Source organism: Hylobates moloch, unplaced genomic scaffold (assembly GCF_009828535.3).
Source record: "Hylobates moloch isolate HMO894 unplaced genomic scaffold, HMol_V3 SCAFFOLD_14, whole genome shotgun sequence".
NCBI lineage: Eukaryota > Metazoa > Chordata > Mammalia > Primates > Hylobatidae > Hylobates > Hylobates moloch.
Window position 1 is genome coordinate 9,373,604 of NW_026652289.1, and position 18,975 is coordinate 9,392,578.

An 18,975-nucleotide genomic window follows, 5' to 3' on the forward strand; every position below is an offset into this window, starting at 1 on the left:
GTCTACCTTAACCATCTTATAGCTCTGGTAAATTAAAACTTAGGTAGACTTTATACAAGATCCATTGGCCGTATTAAACCTCCCCCACTCTTAGGGCTTAGGGCGGAAGGGACGAAGGCAGGGCTGATAGGACTTTTAAAAGGATAAAAGGGGTGGGGGCAAGGGAGGCGGAAAATACAGGCTCTTACAGATACCCTCCGCGCTGCCCTCCACACCCAGCCCACTGCTCTACAAAGGTATGAATGGAATGGCTTTTTTAGAAAAGGGCTTCCAAGAACATAAAGGAATTCCTTTCCCTGGGAGGCCCCGTGGAGGGCTGAGCCAGCCTTGAATTGGGCTTATTTCTCAAATCCATTTGATCTGGCATTTTTGTCAACATGGTACATGTTAGGGCCCACGATGATTTTTTTTTTCTTTTTTGTAAAAGAGAGGCATATGTATTAAAATGCTTCCTCTTCCCCTGCCAGAGCCTCACAGAAGTCAAGAAACGCTATCCCCAGCTTAAATGTGCAGACTCTTCAAGATGGAGGTAACAATATTAGGTTGCCATAGTAACAGCTCTGCTAACTTTGCACTCAGCCCTGGCTGTCCTGAAGCCAGCTCGCGTAAGAATCTTCCTTCATGTTCTAGGTTATGAAAACGAAGTTTGTTTAGACAAGGACGTTTTCACTAGTACACATTTTCTTTTTCAAGTACATGCACACTCTGTTACGCCTGTCCACGTTGTCACTTGTAAATCTATGATAGGGTGTTTTTTCTCAACAGTAACCTTTGTTATTGAACTGCTCCGACGGCCTTGATTTATTTTTACTAAATACAGCCCCAAAAGTTAATAACAAGGTAGTCACAAAAGCATTCTGCGGTACTTTATTGAAAAATGTCGGTGGTATCTCCTAGTAATCAAACCTACACCTTTCAAGAATCACGGTTTAATTACAAGACTCATGAACATAAAAAAAAATACCCTTGGCTTATTTCCTGTGCACACACTCACAAGGAGCTGTGAATGAGGTATAGCTGAGTACATGGAGAGGCGGGCACATCCCTTCCTACCATCCAGCCCCTTCGCTGCATGACCCACGGTCCTAAATTTGCAAATTGTGACTCTTACCATGAGGCCCACTGACAGACACCCTGTAGGGATTGTGTCAGGTCCTCACTAAGTGACACAGGGTTGGCAAAAAAAAAAGTCAGTTCACATTTTGAGAGCAGTTGGTGTAGGTGCACTTGATTCTAGAACGATGAGTTTAAAACATTTATGAAAACCTCTTTCCATTCAGAAAGGTGGAAAAAGTTTCCTAAAATAAACCATTTTGATAAAGCAGCAAAATGATGCAGTGTTGACAGTGTGAAGAAAATTGAAGGACGGTGGTTCAATGTATTGGTGCAGTTCAGAGCCATGGCAGGATTTTTCAATGTTGAGATCTTTAAGCAAAACCCATAAAAAATAAAAATTAATGGAAGCTCATTTTTTAAACACTGCTGGTGCTTTATGAAAGGATTTCTGTTTACCTGTTGCACACGTAACATGTTCTTATGAAGTTTTCTTGCTGTGTAGAAAATGCTTAAAATGTCTACATCATTTTCATTACATCCCTTTAAGCATGTTTTTCCTTCACAAGGTGCAGTCCATTGACAGTGTTCCGTATTGCACATGCAATTTAACTTTATTAGCACTATTTGTAGCAAACACGAACCTAGTGAATTACAGATCTGTGTGGGCCAGAGGGATTTTGCCACGTAATCATTAAGCTTGACAGGGTCATTCTCATAAACTCTCTGGCTACATATATATTTTTGCATTTAATGCCTATTCGATATATTCTGAAGGTGCTACTCTTGGTGTTATCAAGAGTTCATAGGGGTTGGGGGAAATAAGAGCTTGTTAATGTATTTGTGAAGCACACCCATGTTCACAGACACAAAATGGAATTGCATGGTCACCTCCTTAGTCTTGGCTTGTTGGCATTTTGTATTGAAGAAAGGGTTAAATAAAAACAAAAATAATGACACTCTTGAATGACTTTTAAAGACAGTGGAGTTGTGTATTCATGGGACTTACAATCATCACTTCTGCCTTCACCTAAGTATCTAAAAGGGCTCGGGACACAGGCGTCCCCTCCCAGGTCTGCCATCCACTTGGAAGAGCGGACTGTGGCAGGGTGGGTTTTCCCTTCCCGAAAGTGGAGGATATTTGCGGAGTGAAACCGCTTCAATTCCCCCAGCGGGACTAGCGTGGAACGTTGGGGACAAGGCAAGATGCGTGAAGCCCGATTTCAAGGTGAGGAAACCAAGCCCCCAGCAACTGGGTCGCACTGGCCCTCGCAGGACAGAGGCGGCCGGTCACCTGCCTGGACCCGGGCGCTCCTCAGCCCTCGGCACCGGCGCGCGCGGTCTCCGCCGTGGAAATCCGCAAGTCGGCGGCGGGGTCCAATTCAAATAGCTGTCTCTGCATAAATTAATGTAGGTCGTGCGCGTTTGCCGGGCTCGGTGGCGCCGCAGCCCCGGGAGGCCGGGTCCAGGCTCCTGGCGCGGGCGGCCAGCGGGTCACCTCCCGTTGGTGATGATGACCGAGGCGCCCAGGTAGTGCGGCAGCGGCGCGCCGGGCGGGGAGGTGGCGGCGGGGCTCGGGTGCCGGAGCCGCAGCGCGCCGGTCGCCGCCTCGGAGCCGCCGGGAGCACAGGCCAGGCCGGAGGCGGCGGGTGCGGCGCCCCCCAGCGGTCCGCGCCGGGCCAGCACGCGGTGGTAGTTGAGCAGCACGAAGGGCAGCTGTGCCGGCGCGCCTGGGGGCTCGGGGGTCGGGGGCGCGCAGCACTCGGGTGCCGCGCGGGCCAGCGCCAGCCGCGCCCCGTCCCGGGCGGCCTGGCGGGCGGCCTTGGCCGGGCCCAGCGCGGGCTCCTCGCGGTAGTGGCCGCAGCTCGGGAAGCTCGGGGAAGCGGTGTCCTCGCCGAACCTGCGCACGGCGGCGGCGGGCGCTGCGGGGACAGGCGACACGTTAGAGGGCAGCAAGGGGCGCGGCCGCAGCCACCCCACCCCCAAGCCCCGGGCGCAGCCACCACCCCTCGGCCGCCCACGCGCTCCACCCGCTGGGTCGCTGTCGCCTTCCCCCGCCTTAGTCTAGGCCGTGCTGTCCAATCTCAGGACGCGACCTGAAATGTTCCAGGAGCCGCGTTACAAAGCAGAGAAACAGGTGGAATGCCTGTTAAGTAATATACTTTAATGCAACATATCCAAAATACTATCTCAATGTGCAATCAGTGTGAAACAATTATTGGGATATTTTCTTTTTTTTTTTTTTTTTTTGGTACTGAGATGCAGAGCACAGGTCACACCTGCCTCACTGCACTGGCCACATTTCCATGTTCAAGACCACACGGGGTTGGTGGCTACCTGATTGGACGGCAGAGGTCTAGAGGCCACCAGGGGCCCTGGTGTTGGAGGGCCCCTGTCTGCTCTGATTTCTTCTGCCCGCCCCTCAGTGGAGAAGGGTGGTAACCACCCTGATCGGTTTCGCCGTGTCATAATGAAAAATAACCACTCCCATCTACTCAGTCCGATGCCCTGACATTAAGTACATTAAGTAGCTCCCTGGCTTGTGTGTGTGTGTGTTTTTTTTTTTGTCTTTGTCTGTTCGTTTGTTTTTAAACACTATATGGCAACATTTGTCTTCCTTTAATACCAAAAAGACTAGGAAGCTGATCGCAAATTGCTCAAATTAGTACCTTTGGTCCACTTTTTATCAAGTGTGTGATAAGGAGATTGTTAACCTCTTTCACTTTTAAAATAGTGGTAAAAGTCAAATACCACGTGACAGCATTAGCCAGCTTCCGACACACAAATTCAAGTCAATCTCAAGTGGGTAATACTTTCAGCTGTTTTTAAAACCCTTTGCTTTGTCTTCCTTTGCTTGGATGTTCTGGAGATCCCTTCCTTGGTTATATGAGGGACCCAAGGTGTTCATGGGTATGGCAGATGCAAATCTAAGGGATCACTGGCTCCTGGGACAGGCCTGGTCAAAAGGCAGGGGCCCTGGCCCTGGTCGCCAGTGTGGTCTTTTCTAAGTTAGCTACTTCTGAAAAAACATGTCCTAGTGATTTTCAGAAAGGCAGCATTCTCCCATAATCTATCCCTCTTCTCAGATTTGGGAAGAAACGCTATCTCAGCCTCAAGTCACAAGACAGAGCAAGAGATTCCTAGGATTTGCAGAAAAAGCAGGATGAGGCCCAGAAGGAGCAGAACCCTACCTGCCTCAAGAGAGGGGTGGGGGAACTTCCAAGCGCTCTCTTCTTTAATTCCTGCCTCTTTAAGCAGGGGCTGGTGTGCTGCTTTTCTGGGGCACATCATCTTTTTTTTTTTTTTTTTTTTTGAGACAGTCTCACTCTGTTACCCAGGCTGGACTGCAGTGGTGTGATCTCAGCTCACTGCAACCTCCGCCTGCCGGGTTCAAGTGATCCTCCTGGCTCAGCCTCCAGAGTAGCTGGGATTACAGGTGCTCACCACCGTGCCCAACTAATTTTTGTATTTTTAGTGGAGATGGGGTTTCAGCATGTTGGCAGGCTTGTCTCAAACTCCTGACCTCAGGTGATCCACCCACCTTGGCCTCCCAAAGTACTGGGATTACAGGTGTGAGCCACTGAGCCCAGCCTGGGGCACAGAATCCTGATGTCACCTTCACCCACATTTTAGTGGCACTGCAGGCATCTGTACCATCTCGGTCTACACTCTGAGCGGCAGTTAGGTCTGGGTGCAACGGGAATACATGTCCTGCAGCTACACCTCCGTCCCCACCTTCCACCTTCTGCCTGGGTTTGGTCCAGCGAGCAAACAGGAGTCAGTCTGCATCCTGGGGAGCTGGTGGTATCTTGCAGAGGACATCTGCTTGCCTGCCACCAGGAGAAGGTGAAAGGCCATTCCTTTCTGTTGAACCAGCATGTACAGGGCAGGCCCCTACTGTGTGTTGTGTCCTTGGGAGTAGGCACATCACAGCTTATGACTCCATTTTACAGGTGAAGAAACTGAGGCCTGGAGGGTTTGTGTTCTTTGCCCTGGGTTAGTGAGTGGCATTTCTGTCCCCAAGCCCACGAATTTCCACCATAGTTTTCCCCACTTCCAAAACTGGCATGGGAAAATAGCCAATAGGCCGTTTGTCTCAAATATTCACTTCTGGATGGAGTGCAAAGGAGTCTTGCAAAAGAAATGCAGCTGGGGTGTTCTCAGCACACGGGAGCTGGTTTCGAAAATCACTGTCCCCCTTTGGGTGGTGAATGTGGCCAGGATTTACGTGAAGGCCGGATACTCGGTTTTCCGTTGCCCTTTATACTGTCACTAGCGTCCCCGAGGCAGGCAGACTGCCATTTCTCACTCTGGAGGAGTGCCTGCATTGAGAGCAAGACAGCACAGCAAGCCCTACTTAGAAGCAGAAAGAGGGAAAGTTTGCCCAAAGCGTGAGGGTTCTGTCTCCATCTGCCACCCACTGCCACGGCTGCTTCGGCCCCTGGCCGTGCCCAGTCCTCCCACCTTCCCCACGAGCAGACCTGACCCACCTTCGTAGCTTGGCACCAGGCTGTGCCTAGCAGTGTTCGCCGGTGGCTCTGGAGGATTTTTAGCTGGAGACGAGCTGCTAGGCACTAGGGGGTTGGCATAATGCCACTGGCATTCACCGCTGGCTGGCAGTGTGCTCAGGAAAAAGCGTGCCACCTCACAAGGGGATCCTTGGGGCTGCCCGAACTTGGCCGGCAACATTGGCTTTTTGCTGCTGAAGACGTGAGAGTCCAGAGGGAAGTGTCCGTAATGGTAGGAGAAGGGCAGGCTGTAGGGTGGCGCGTACAGCAGGTCACTACTTTCCGAGTGGAGCTGCGGTTCCGGAGGAGCAGGAGCGCTTGCAGGGGGACTGGCTCTCCAGTTTCCGAGCTGGCCGCATTCCAGTTTGTCCATTTGGAACGAGCTGTATTGCTGCATGGCAAAGAAGATGGATGAAGGGCCGGCGAGGGGCCAGCAGGAAGCTGCCTTCCGGCCCTGCAAGAACCGTCCCGACGGGGCCCAACCCCATCATCCAAGGGCTGCCCTACCCTCGCCACCACTGCAAGGTCCCACTGGGGACAGGCACACAGCAAGCAATACCCCAGTGACCTGCTCCAGGGTGGAAAGAGATCCCCCACCCCGAGCTAACAACACATCAGACACACATGGACTCTTTCTTTCTTTCTTTCTTTCTTTCTTTCTTCTTTTCTTCTTTCTTTCTTTCTTTCTTTCTTTCTTTTCTTTCTTTCTTTTTTCTTTCTCTTTCTCTTTCTTTCTCTTTCTTTCCTTCCTCCCTCCCTCCCTCCTTTCTCTTTCGATCGTTCCTCCCTCCCTCCCTCCCTTCCTTCCTTTTCCTTCTTTCTTTTTTTTTGTCATAATGTGGAGGCAGTGGCGTTCAACTGGTCTATCTGCTAATGACCACGTTACCAAAGTTCAGTTGGCACAGAACAGTCAGAGCACTTTTGTTTTGTTTTGTTTTGTTTCTGTGATGGAGTCTTGCTCTGTCGCCCAGGCTGGAGTGCAGTGGCACTGTCCTGGCTCACTGCAACCTCCACCTCCCGGGTTCAAGCGATTTCCCTGTCTCAGCCTCCTGAGTAGCTGGGACTACAGGCGCGAATTTTTGTATTTTTAATAGAGATGGTGTATCATCACGTTGGCCAGGCTGGACTCAAACTCCTGACCTCAGGTGATCCACCTGCCTCGGCCTCCCAAAGTGCTGTTATTACAGGCATGGGCCACCATGCCCAGCTGACAATTGCTATTTCTGAGAGCTCACAAACTACTTTTTTAAAAAGAGGGAGGGCTTTCATTTTTAAAATGCTGCGGAAATACAATGGACTGGTATTCTAACCCACCAGTCTAGAATCTAACCCGTGGATTCCAACCCGTCAAGCCCATTAGAATCCAACCCATGGATTCTAGTGGGCTGAAGTGCCTTTCCAATTTAGTCTTCTGTTTCCTAAACTTGACTAGCCCACCGGGATGTCAGCCTGCCCCCGGCTGTCACTACTGTGTAGGCAGGACATCCCAGAGGGACCTTGCTCCGCGGCAGGGAGATCCCTGCTGTGCGATGAGAGGCTCCCCATTCCTTAACATGTCCGGGTGTCCCAAACCCCTAGGATAGATGTCAGCACCCCAGAACTGCAGGACGTGCGTGTTACCTGTGGGGGGTAAGGGTTTGTTCTCAGCTTTGTCTTCATCTTGGTATTTTTGGGTTTCGCTAATTTCCTAGTTTCTTGTGAGGTAGACAAGGCGGTCCTCCAGGAGTCCTGGGACTTGGCAGTGGACACCTGCTCCAGGGACAGCTGAAGTTCCTTGTATTCGATCTCCCTGGAAGGCGAGAGTGGGCCGAGTCATGTCTAGCAGGCGCTGGAGGCCGAGGAGCTTCCCTGGCCCCAGCTCTTGGGCAAGGCATTCTCGGCACTCCAGTGTGTCTCTTCACTGGGGTTGGCTGTGGATGGGATTTGAGACAAGGCCAGCTCACCCTCATTATAAAAGCCATCTGCAGCCCCAGGCTGGGCCACCCCAGGAAATGCTGAGCCAGGTCAGAGCTCTCTCCAGTCCAATAAAGCCCCAGACACATTTCTGGGGGAGGCCGTGGGCCACTAGGAAAGCCATCAAGGGAAAAAGAGACAGGCAGAAATACCATTGATCAGGTCCACCTGCATCCAACATGCACACCTGTGGCCCAGCTGCCTCCCAGTTAGCACCCCAGGAGGCAAGAGTCCGGGACCCTTCACAGGTCCGGGAGCCTGACCACCAGCTTTGTGCATTCTCACATCGGGGGCCCATCTCTGCCCTGAAGAAGTCACTCAGCAGGGTCATGTTCGCACAAGGAGAGGTCGACCTGGAGAACCAGCCCACACATTTGCTCAGGAAGAATAACTAAAGGGCTAAACTGTTTTCTCCCTGACAGTTTTGTCAGAATCACTTGACTTCTAAGACACACAGTCATTCTATGAACAAACCTAGAGCCTAAATCCTCACCCCATATAGAGTGCAAATGAGAACACTTTTCATCATGGGGCTGGTGGCACGGCAAGGGTCAGAGCCTGGAGCAAGGTGATGTAATGTACAATAGCTATGGTGGGCGGAAAGTAATATATGGCCCCAGATAGACATCTGTCCTATTGCTTCTAATGGCCTTAAAAGTATTTGCAGGCTGGGCACCGTGGCTTATGCCTGTAATTCCAGCACTTTGGGAGGCTGAGGTGGGAGGATCACTTGAAGCCAGGAGTTCAAGACCAGCCTGGGCAACATAGCAAAACCCCGTCTCTACAAAAACATATGTTTTTTTAATTTACAAAAAAAAAAAAAAAAAAAAGCATTTGCGACTGAACTTGACCTTATGGAGTGTTTAAAGGACCAAATATTCACCATGATTTATTTGCAACGGGCTCTATAGGAAGACAGGTAAAAAAATGGGATACTTCCTGTATCAGACAGCAGGAGCATCTCAGATGACCTAAAGGCTTATAGGCATGGATAGCACAGGTTTGTATTCTTGATCGGGGGTGTGCACCCTCTTTGCACCCTATTCAGGATGGGGGGCATCACCACCCGCCCCCATGCTCCTCACTAGGCTCTGTGATGGGATCCTAAGCTATGCCCAGGGCAGGCCCCCTCCTCCTGGCTCCCCCTGCAGCCTAGCACTTGGCTTTCACCGCTGAGCATAGAAATAGTTTGGACCTTCCAAAATGACCGGATCGCTAAAAAAAAAAAATTAAAAAAATTAAAAAAAAACAACAACAAAAAAAACAGGAGACAAATGAACAGTTTGAGAAAGAGAGAAAGAGAGATGGTGCTTATTGGAGCCATCTGATGTGGGACAGGGAAGAGAAAAGAGCAAGGAGAGAAACAAATACGTGTGACTTACGTGAGTACATAATTGACACTCACGATGCAGTGGGGCCGGGACGAACGGCTGTTGTGCACCACGGTGGCGTAGCTCTGCACCCACACCCAGCCGCCCCGCTTGGACAGCAGCCGGTAGTACTTGGTGGTGACCTGGCCCTTCACCAACACTGCAAGCACAAGGTGACATGAGTCCTTAGATGCTTCGCAGGCCCCACCTCTGGGATGCTGCCCCCAATGGTGACCTACGTCCCAAGGACCCCTCTGAGAACTTGACAAAGGGGGCGAGCTTTCTCCGCTGGCGGGTGCATGTCTGTGTGCGTCTCGTGCGTGCACACGCACACACACGCGCACACATACATGTGCACGTAGGAATTTTGCCTTCCACTTCAAGGAGTTCCCACCCGTTAAGAACTCTCATTTAACAGTCATTGCTTTCATTGAGGGAAACATTAGCCACCAAAGTTTGTACCTGGCAGAATGAAAAAATTGAATTTGCTTTTTAGTTTTCAAAATGCCACAATTATGTTTTAATCCCCAAATCCTTAATGGGGAGGGGCAGTGAGTGATGTAGTTATTTACACAAAGTAGTCAAGTGCATTCAACCAAGTGTCAAGCTGTTGCTGATGTTTGCTGTTCAGGAACATGAGGGTATTCACAGTGAGACGGTTTGTTACTGTGTTGCCATTTATATTTTCTTCCCATTAATCCCAGTTTTCCTTGGGCCCATTAATTTGCTATGTTGTTTATGTAGGAAGGACCTCTACTTGGCTACAGAGTTCCTGAAAATTGGGCCTATTGGCCTGTCTTCTATGCTTGGGTGCAAACTCCAGGCTGCTAAGCAGCTCAGCCAAAGGCTTGGTGCACCCATAAACCACAATTCCACCTCACTGCCTTCCAGGAGGCAGGTGGGGGAGGAAAGTGCCAGAACCCACAGGTGGGCAGTGGAGAGGTGAAGCTTCTCCAGGGAAGAGGAGATAGCACAAGTCTAGAAAGACACCCTTGGATGTCTGGGTCCTCAGCTCCAGAACATTCCTGCTTCTCAAGGCAGGACTGGCCCCTGGACTAACTAGCAGCTGCCTGAGCAGAGATTTGGGGGGTGGCCAAAGGGGCTGAGCCTGTGACTGCACCAGCTGGGGCTGAAGGAAACTCCCGAAGGCGCATATCCAACAAAAATGCAGCCTTTGAGGCTCATATGCAGCAAAAATTCAGCCTTCCTATCATACCACTAGGCAAAGCCCCCAGTCTCTGCCCAAACACTCCTGGGTTCTCTGTGGTCCTTTACAGTTCCTTTTCACCGTGCAGATGGCTCTTTCTCATCCACATCAAAATATTTTGGTGCAAAAGAAAACGCTGCACGGAGTTATTCACCTTAATATATAAAGGGTTCGTACAGATTGATAAAAACACAAAGACCCTAAAAGCAATATAGGCAAAGAACATGAATAATAATTCATCAAAGAATAAATATAATGGGCAAAATGATGAACAAATGCCCAACTCCCTTGTTTAACTCAAAGGCAGATCCATCCATCAGATCAACAGACATTAAAATAGAAGCAAACATTGTATGATTCCCTTTGTATGAATTGTCCAGAATAGGCACCTCCACAGAGTCCAAAAGCAAATGAGTGGGTGCCAGGGGCTGAAGCACGAGGGGGACTGGAGTGACAGCCTCCTTTTGGGATGATGAAAACGTTCTGGAATTAAAGGTGATAGTTGTTCAACACTGTGACTATAACTAAAAAACACTGAAAATGGTGAGAAAGGTGAATTTTATCTAAAAAAAAAAAAAAATGAAAGGCCAACAGGTGACACTGGCTAATCTATGGTGAGTGGCATTTTTTCTTTCTTTCTTTCTTTTTCTTTCTTTCTTTTTCTTTCTTTTCTTTCTTCTTTCTTTTTCATTTTTTTTTTTTGAGACAGAGTCTCTCTGCATTGCTCAGGCTGGAGTGCAGTGGCATGATCTTGGCTCACTGAAACCTCTGCCTCCTGGATTCAAGCAATTCTCCTGCCTCAGCCTCACCAGTTTTGCCAGGTTGGCCAGGCTGGTCTCAAACTCCTGACCTCAAGTGGTCCGCCTACCTTGCCCTCCCATAGTTTGCCATTATGGCAAACTATGCAGCCATTACAGGCGTGAGCCAGGGCACCTGGCCCAGTGAGAGGCGTTTTCATGTGTGATGGAAGGATGAGTTGGTGGAAAGCAGTCTGATAGCTCACGCCCTCTGACACACTGATTTCGCTTCTAGGAATTGATCCTGTGGAACTTGTGAGCAAGTCTGTGTGTGCAAACACAGACTTACGTACAAAGGGTTTCATTGCAGTATTGCTGGAAATTCAGGGCAAAGGGGTGGGGAGAGACTTAACTGTTCAACAGTAGGGAAAAGAGTAAATACATTATGGCAAACTATGCAGCCATTAAAATGATGATTAATAAGAGATTGTAATATTATGGGAAATGTGTCTGATACAATGTTAACAGAAGAAAAGACAAGATTCAGAAATGTGTCAAGTATAACCGTAATTATGAAAAAGTGCACACACCACCCCCTCCAACAAACTGTGTGATGCTGGACAAGCTACCAACACCCCTGTGACTCAATTTCCTCATTTATTAAAAAAGCATAATCAGTCCTTACGTCATATAGTTGTTGAAAGATTAGATGATCTATTTGAGGACTTAGAACGCTGGCAGACACAGCTGAAGGGCTCAATACATATTAACTCTTATCTGACGGAAAATGACAGATAATTTTCACTTTCTTCTTTTCAGCTTTCCTTGACTTTCTAAATTTCCAACAAGGAGGAGGTTTAACCAGAATGAAATGTTTTTGTTTTTTACATGGGAGAGAAGATTGTGGGGTTTGGGAGGCAGGAATCCAGTCTCCATCAAGCCCCACCACCCCGTCAGGATGAACCTGGGGACATGAGGCAGTGCTGCTGCGTAACGAGCATGCCACCGGCTGGAGAGAGGCCTCTCCGGGACCATGCAGAGAGCAGCGCTTTTCTGCCAGGCTTAACATCTGCATCTCAACCGACTCAGATCGCTGCTGAAGGGTATAGGCAAAGGCCGTGGCAAAGAGAGAAGCCTGACAATGCTTCTCCTTTGGGGGTTTGCTTCTCTAACGAAAAGATACATGGTGTCTACTTCCCGCTCATTTCACAGGATTGCCTCATTCTACCCCCACTACAACAGTGGGAGGTGGGAGATGGGCAGCACCAGGAAACTGGGGCCAACAGAGCTTGAGGGCACAGCTGGAGTCCAGCCCAGGTGTCCTCAAAGTGGCAGCTGTGGGAGGAGGGAGCAGCGGCCTCTGGAGTGTTCTCTATAGCTATTAGGTTGGTATAGAAGTACTTGCGATTTTTGACATTACTTTTTTTTGGAGACGGAGTCTCGCTGTGCCACCCAGGCTGGAGTGCAGTGGCATGATCTCGGCTCACTGCAACCTCCGCCTCCCAGGTTCAAGTGATTCTCCTGCCTCAGCCTCCCGAGTAGCTGGGATTACAGGCACCCACGACCACACCCGGCTAATTTTTTTGTACTTTAGTAGAGACGGGGTTTCACTATGTTGGCCAGGCTGGTCTCTAACTCCTGACCTCATGATCTGCCTGCCTTGGCCTCCCAAAGTTCTGGGATTACAGGCGTGAGCCACCGCGTCTGGCTGCCATACTTTCAAAGTAATACATTGAATAATACGTATGGGGGTGAGGTGGGCTCATCTTTTAAGGGAGATTCGGCCAATTTGTTTATGGTCCAAAATAACCAAGAGATGCAGCAGGCTCAGCCTGAGGATCCGTCCATGGATTTCAAGAGGACAAGTGTTCGCTAAGCTCTTCAACCTCAAAATCTACTCAAGCCCTTAGGAATATGGCCCCATGCTTTTTTTCTTTTTTTTTTTTTTGAGACAGGGTCTTGCTCTTTCACCCAGGCTGGAGTGCAGTGGCACCATCTCGGCTCACTGCAACCTCCATCCCCTGGGTTCAAGCGATTCTCCCTGCCTCAGCCTCTTGAATAGCTGGGATTACAGGTGAATGCCACCACGCCAGGCTAAGTTTTGTATTTTTTAGTAGAGACAGGGTTTCACCATGTTGGCCAGGCTGGTCTCAAACTCCTGACCCCAAGTGATCTGCCTGCCTTGGCCTCCCAAAGTGGACATTGAAATGTTTTAATAGTTGCACATGGCCTGTGTTCTCTTTGTGGTCTGGGCTTGGCCCATTCTGGGCAGGAGCCTACCTAGAGAGCTGGGTGAAATTCTCAACAACCTCGGAAGAACAGCCATGTGGACATCATGGTTCTTCCAAACCACGGAGAGCCCAGTGTCCCATGACACAAACTGTCAGGTTTACTGACACTGATCCCTTCCCCACCTATGCACCAGGCTGTCCTCAGCCCGCCCTGAGGGTTTGGGTCAACAAACCACAAGCCTTTTCCAGCTCCCCCTACATACAAGAAAAAGTCTCCCAAACATGAAACAAAGAAAGCGGGGAGGCAGAGCTTGGCTTCCCTGAGGCCAGGCTGGAGCCTGGTGCCTTTATTCAGCCACCTCAGGTGGTGGGTGAGGTGTGGGGTGGGAGGGTCACAGTGGTTCCATTTATGATGATCCTGTGTTCACTTTTCTTTACAGAATGTTCTGGGGCTGGGTGTGGTGGCTCACGCCTGTAATCCCAACACTTTGGGAGGTCAAGATGGGATGATCACTTGAACACAGGAGCTGAAGCCCAGCCTGGGCAACATAGCAAGACCGCATCTTTACAAAAAAAATTAAAAATTTTGCTGGGTATGGTGGTACATGCCTGTAGTCCCAGCTACTCAGGAGGCTGAGGCAGGAGGATCACTTCAGGCCAGAAGTTCAAGGTTAGGGTGAGCTCCAACCATGCTACTGTACTCCAGACTGGGTGACAGAGTGAGACCCTGTCTCTAAAAAATAAAAATGAAGAAAGAGAGAAAGAAAGAAAGAAAGAAAGAAAAAAGAGAAAGAAAGAAAGAAGAAAAAGAAAGAAAAGGAAGGAAGAAAGGAAGGGAGGAAGGAAGGAAGGAAGGAAGGAAGGGAAAGAAAGAAAGAGAAAGAAAAAGAAAAAGAGAAAAAGAAAGAAAAGAAAGAAGGAAAGAAAGAAAGAGAAAGAAGAAAGGGAAGGAGGGAGGGAGGAAGGAAAGGAAAAGAAAGGAAAGGAAAGGGAAGGAGGGAAGGAAGGGAAGGAAGTTAGTTCTGGGGAATATTGTGGCACAGCTCTGACTTCACAAGCTCACCTGGTGACACCCAGACCACACCGACATGACACCCGCATGCCCCCTTCTCTGGTCCGAGGTGCCCCCTCGCCTGACCTCTGCAAACCTGTGCTCCCCGAAGCCTGTGCTGCTGGCCCTGCTCTTCCTCACGAAGCTCGAGTTTCTGGAGGCTGGGAGTTCTTTCTCTTTCGGGGCTGCGATTTCTTCAGCCCCTGTGGACTCTTGCTCCCCGTGAAGATAATATTCTGAAGAATGTGTGCAAACCATCGGGCTGCCTGGCCCTCCCAGACCACCGCCTTTTACCTCCAATCAGGCCTCTGCAGAGCCCTTGGCACTCACTCCAGAGATTCCTGGCTTTTGGCCACCGGTGTGGGGAAAGCAAGGCCTTAGAAGAGGGGACAGTGACCTCACTCAGGTCCTGGCTGTTGGCAGCTGTCTGCTTTGTTCCTGCTCTCGGTGACGTCACCCACTGCCCACGACAGATGCGTCTGGGCATCTCACTGTGAGGAGTCCTGAGGGGCCCGGGCGGGGGTTGCTGTCACTGCTGGCTACCTCCAGCTACACTCGGTTGTGGCAGATGGAAGGGAAGCTGGCAGGCTGCCTGTGTCCCCGCATCCCTCGGGCAGCCACAGGGCCAGCTCTAGCTGATGGAATTGAAAGACTTGAGTCCCAGGTCTGCAGTGGCCACAGTGGGGACCCTGGTGGAACCTGGGAGGGCAGGAGGCTCGAATAGGGAGTCTGGCCTCACCACCCTTCCCTCAAGCCAGGCCCTGAGCTGGGCTGTCAGCCACCAAAGCACTGTGTGACAGGACTAACAAGTCCCATTTCAAAATGAGGCCTCCCACCTTCTCAGCTTCTCCCCTGTCCTCCCCAAGTCGGCCTCTCCAGCTATAATATGGGAAGGGTCTCTCCCCACAACTTGAGTGAGGATACGGACATATTAAGGAATGACCTAGTTCAGGGATGAATTGTGCCCGCCAAGATTTCTATGTTGAGGTCCTAACCCTCGGTCCCTCAGCCTGTGACTGTAGGTGGGGACAGGGCCTTTAAAGAGGTAATTACGGTAACATGAGGTCATCTGGGTGGGTCCTAATCCAATATGAAAAGTATCCTTAGCAGGGGAGGAGGTTAAGACACAGACCAGCACAGAGGGACGACCCTGCGAGGACACAGGGAGAGGGAGGCCTCAGGAGAAACCAACCCTGCCAATGCCGCCGGGGCTGTGAGGAACTAAATGTTTGTGGTGCTTTGTTATGGTGGCCCCGGGACACTAATACAGTCCCCAAGTCCCCATCAGGACCCGAACACCACAAGACAAAAGCATCGTCCAGACCTGAGGTCCCTTGGTTGGGACTCTGTGGGGCCAAGCAGCAGTGGGGCACATCTCCCCGAGAGGAGAGGCAGCAGCCATTGGTACAAAGCCAGGAGTGGAGACAGAGCTGGAGAGCGTGAGGGATGGGCTTCCCTCACCCCTCACACAGCAGGGGCGTGGGTGTGAGGATGCTCCTGTCAGCCAACAGGGATCCCCAGAGAGAGGCATGGCCTGTGTAGACAAGGGAAAGATGACAGACGGGGCTGGGAAGGGAGAAACTTGTGGAAGGTTAGAACAGAGAACATCTTCATACAGCCTGGATGAAGGCCCAGCAGGGAGGAAGCTGAGGAGAGGCTGTGAAGACATCGGCCTTGCTCTGGCCCAGCCACATCAACTGGCCTGACCTGTTCTCCCCCACTGAGGCCTTTCTTTGGCAGGGCCCACCCTGACCATGTTGGGGGTAAGCCAGGAAATCAAGGCCCCCTGAGAGCAGCCCTCCAGCCACTGACTGACAGGCACAGGGGTATCAATACCTCAGCTCACTCTCCCCTCTGCTTGATGACACCGGCTCTGGGGTATCCCCAGGGTTGAGCGCCAGCCTCCCATGGCTGTAGCCAGTGGACAACACCCTTTGTGGCTCCTTCTCTTCCCTGGCTCACTCCTCACTCCCCTGGCCATGTCTAGTCACTGTCCAAATCAACCACTGCACTTCAACTCCAGGCTCAGAGGCAGCTTCTGGAGTTTCAGGAAATCAAACAGGTGCCACCCAGCCCTGGGGATGGAGAGGCAGGAACAGGAGGCCTGGGGTTGGCCCCTCTGGCCCAGGTTCTGCACCTGGGAAGAAGAGTGAGGCTTCCACAATCACAAAGCTCCATACCATGAAGACCTCGACTCTGAGGACCCTGCTTGGAGTTGACTGTCTTCCCAGAGAGTTCTAGCTTTGGAGAGGCGTGTGACATTCCAGTTGAGTGCTCTGAGGGGAGGCTGCTGCTCAGCCCTGCAGGTGGTTCCCATGCTGGAATCAGAGAACTCCCCATCATCTGAGACTGTCCTTGTTGCTACTCCCTGTCAAAGCTGCCAGGGGAAACTGAGGCAGGCACACTCATGGTGAACTCCAAGACCACACCAGCCCCCCGGCCTGGCTGGGGTGCACTCTTTCCTGGTCATTTCTCTAGCACAGCTAAGGTCAGAGTCACAGGACAGTAGCAATCACTGTCAATCTTGCTATTTTGTTTTCTTTGAATTACCAATTCTGGCTCATTCGGAAAAGAAAGCCATGCCCCATCTAATTTCTAAACACGCCCACCTTTTCAGCGTGTCTCTTGGGAGCCTGTGACTGCCTGCCCTTTCAGAGTCCCCTTGGACAACTTCAATATCTGGAAACTTCCTGTGAGATAAAGTGGCTTCATCATAGAAACCACAGGAGACCCCTCAAATAAAATCACCTTGTGGGTCTGGTGAGCCAGGCAAGCTCAGGAGGGCTGGAATCCTACAGAACAGCCACCAGCCCACATCTCCAAGGTTAAGCCCCGTGGTGTGGTGTGGTGTGGTGGTGATGGCTGACAGCACGAGAGCCAATGGGCTGGACTTTGGTCCTGCCCCAGCTCCACTGCCGCCCTTGGGCAAGTGGCCCCTGAGTCTCACCCTGATCACCTGGGAAAAGGGCACGAGAGGGACACAGCTCCCCAAACTGCCTGCAGGTCAGAGTCTATAAGTGAAAACATCCACCCATGATGGACACAGAGGAGCCACTGACTGAGCATCACTGTGGCCTTCGTTACTGTTCCAAAGCAAAAGGGGGAAAAAATTCCCTGCTTCGGGCCAGGCGTGGTGGCTCAAGCCTGTAATCCCAGCACTATGGGAAGCTGAGGTGGGCGGATCACGAGGTCAGGAGATTGAGACCATCCTGGCTAACACGGTGAAACCCCGTCTCTACTAAAAATACAAAAAAAAATTAGCCGGGCTTGCTGGCGGGCCCCTGTAGTCCCAGCTACTTGGGGGGCTGAGGCAGAGGAATGGCTTGAACCCGGGAGGTGGAGCTTGCAGTGAGCCGAGAGCGTGCCACTGCACTCCAGCCTGGGCGACAGAGCAAGACTCCGTCTGAAAAAAAGAAAAAAAATCCTTGCTTCCTGGGTTAGCCAGGCAGTGTGAGATAAAATACATGGTATTTAAAAAGAAGACTTTTGTCTAGGTGCAGTGGCTCACACCTGTAGTCCCACTTGAGGTCAGGAGTTCAAGACCAGCCCGTCAACATGGCGAAACCCTGTCTGTACTAAAACTACAAAAATTAGCCGGTCATGGTGGTGGGCACCTGTAATCCCAGCTACTTGGGAGGCTGAGGCACGAGAATTGCTTGAACCCAGGAGGCCGAGGCACAAGAATTGCTTGAACCCAGGAGGCCGAGGCTACGGTGAGCTGAGATCATGCCACTGTACTCCAGCCTGGGCAACAGAGCGAGACTCCATCTCATAAAAAAAAAAAAAGAGAGATTTTTGATTCCCTGTTTTCTGTCTCTGTGCTTAGAGGCCTAATTTCCTGCCTTTCGGCCTGCTGTGAAGAGCAACTCTTCTCTTGCTGTAATTCAGGGGTGTGCTTTAAACTCCCCAGCATTCTCCTGCCTCCATGGAAGGGGGCTCCAGACCCCCCAGGGCTGGGGCTTTCCCTTAGAGCAGCTGGTCAGCTCCTCCGCCCCAAGAGTGGCAGGGGGAGCATGTGGAGGTGTGAGCCCTCACCTTCGCTCTCCAAGTCCCAGACTGTTCTAGGGCACAGCACAGCTCTATGCCCTCGAGGCAAATGCCTCTCCCATCTCCCAACTGCTGTTGCTACTTCAGAGCCCCCTCCACTCTGCTCTTCACACCTGTCTGCTCAAGTCTCCTGGATATCTCATTCTAGAATTGACATACCGTACCCAGTTTGCACAAGAAAACTTTCTAGCTCCCATATTAGTGACACCAACTGAGAAGTTCCATCCGAACACTAAGCAGTTGCTTCTCTACCAAGCTTGGTCTCCAGAATGACAGAGAGGGTTATGAGATCATGATTTGTCTTTAACAAAAGACAGAAAAGGGTTGTTCACACCTCCAAGTCTCCACATGAGTCAAGGAGCAAGGAAGAAGCCATCTGTGCCTGCCCAGCCATAAGTCCTGGTTGTCACGGGTTTCTGTCTGTAGAGACTTGGAGGGGCAGGGGAAGAGCAACAGCGACACCCTGGGAGTATCGAGTTCCTGGGTCCCAGTCCACACCCAACCCAGCACACCACGAATCTGTGGACCTAATAGCCTGCGGGCCTGCCGTCCACCTCCCACTCGGCACTGGCAACCAGTCCTCTAACGTCCCTGAGCCAACAGAAGGCAGAGCAAGAACAGAGGACATGCCATCTGGGCCACACTGCAGAAGACCCAGCTCCTCTAACTGTCTGCACCCTGTTATAAAGCACCCCGACCGGCCGTGGGCGTGGCAGGGCTGGACAGCAGGACGATGAGGCATTCCACTCCATCCAAATTAGTCTTTGCCTCCATTTGGATTCTAAAAGTGTATGGCCGGGTGCGGTAGCTCATGCCTG

At 51.0% G+C, this 18,975-nt stretch overlaps 1 protein-coding gene across 1 annotated transcript in view; it reads right to left on the bottom strand.

The window, feature by feature from the left end:
• Positions 1 to 729: 729 nt before the first annotated feature.
• The window catches only part of SIM2 (SIM bHLH transcription factor 2), a 51,358-nt gene continuing 33,112 nt past the window's right edge, over positions 730 to 18,975 (bottom strand). The window contains exons 8-11 of the mRNA XM_032176145.2: positions 8,897 to 9,044; positions 7,182 to 7,350; positions 5,544 to 5,952; positions 730 to 2,975 (exon numbers count right to left, since the gene is read on the bottom strand). Of these exons, the coding sequence (XP_032032036.1) occupies positions 2,548 to 2,975; positions 5,544 to 5,952; positions 7,182 to 7,350; positions 8,897 to 9,044 (1,154 nt within the window). The 3' untranslated portion in view covers positions 730 to 2,547. The remainder of the gene's footprint in view (positions 2,976 to 5,543; positions 5,953 to 7,181; positions 7,351 to 8,896; positions 9,045 to 18,975) is intronic.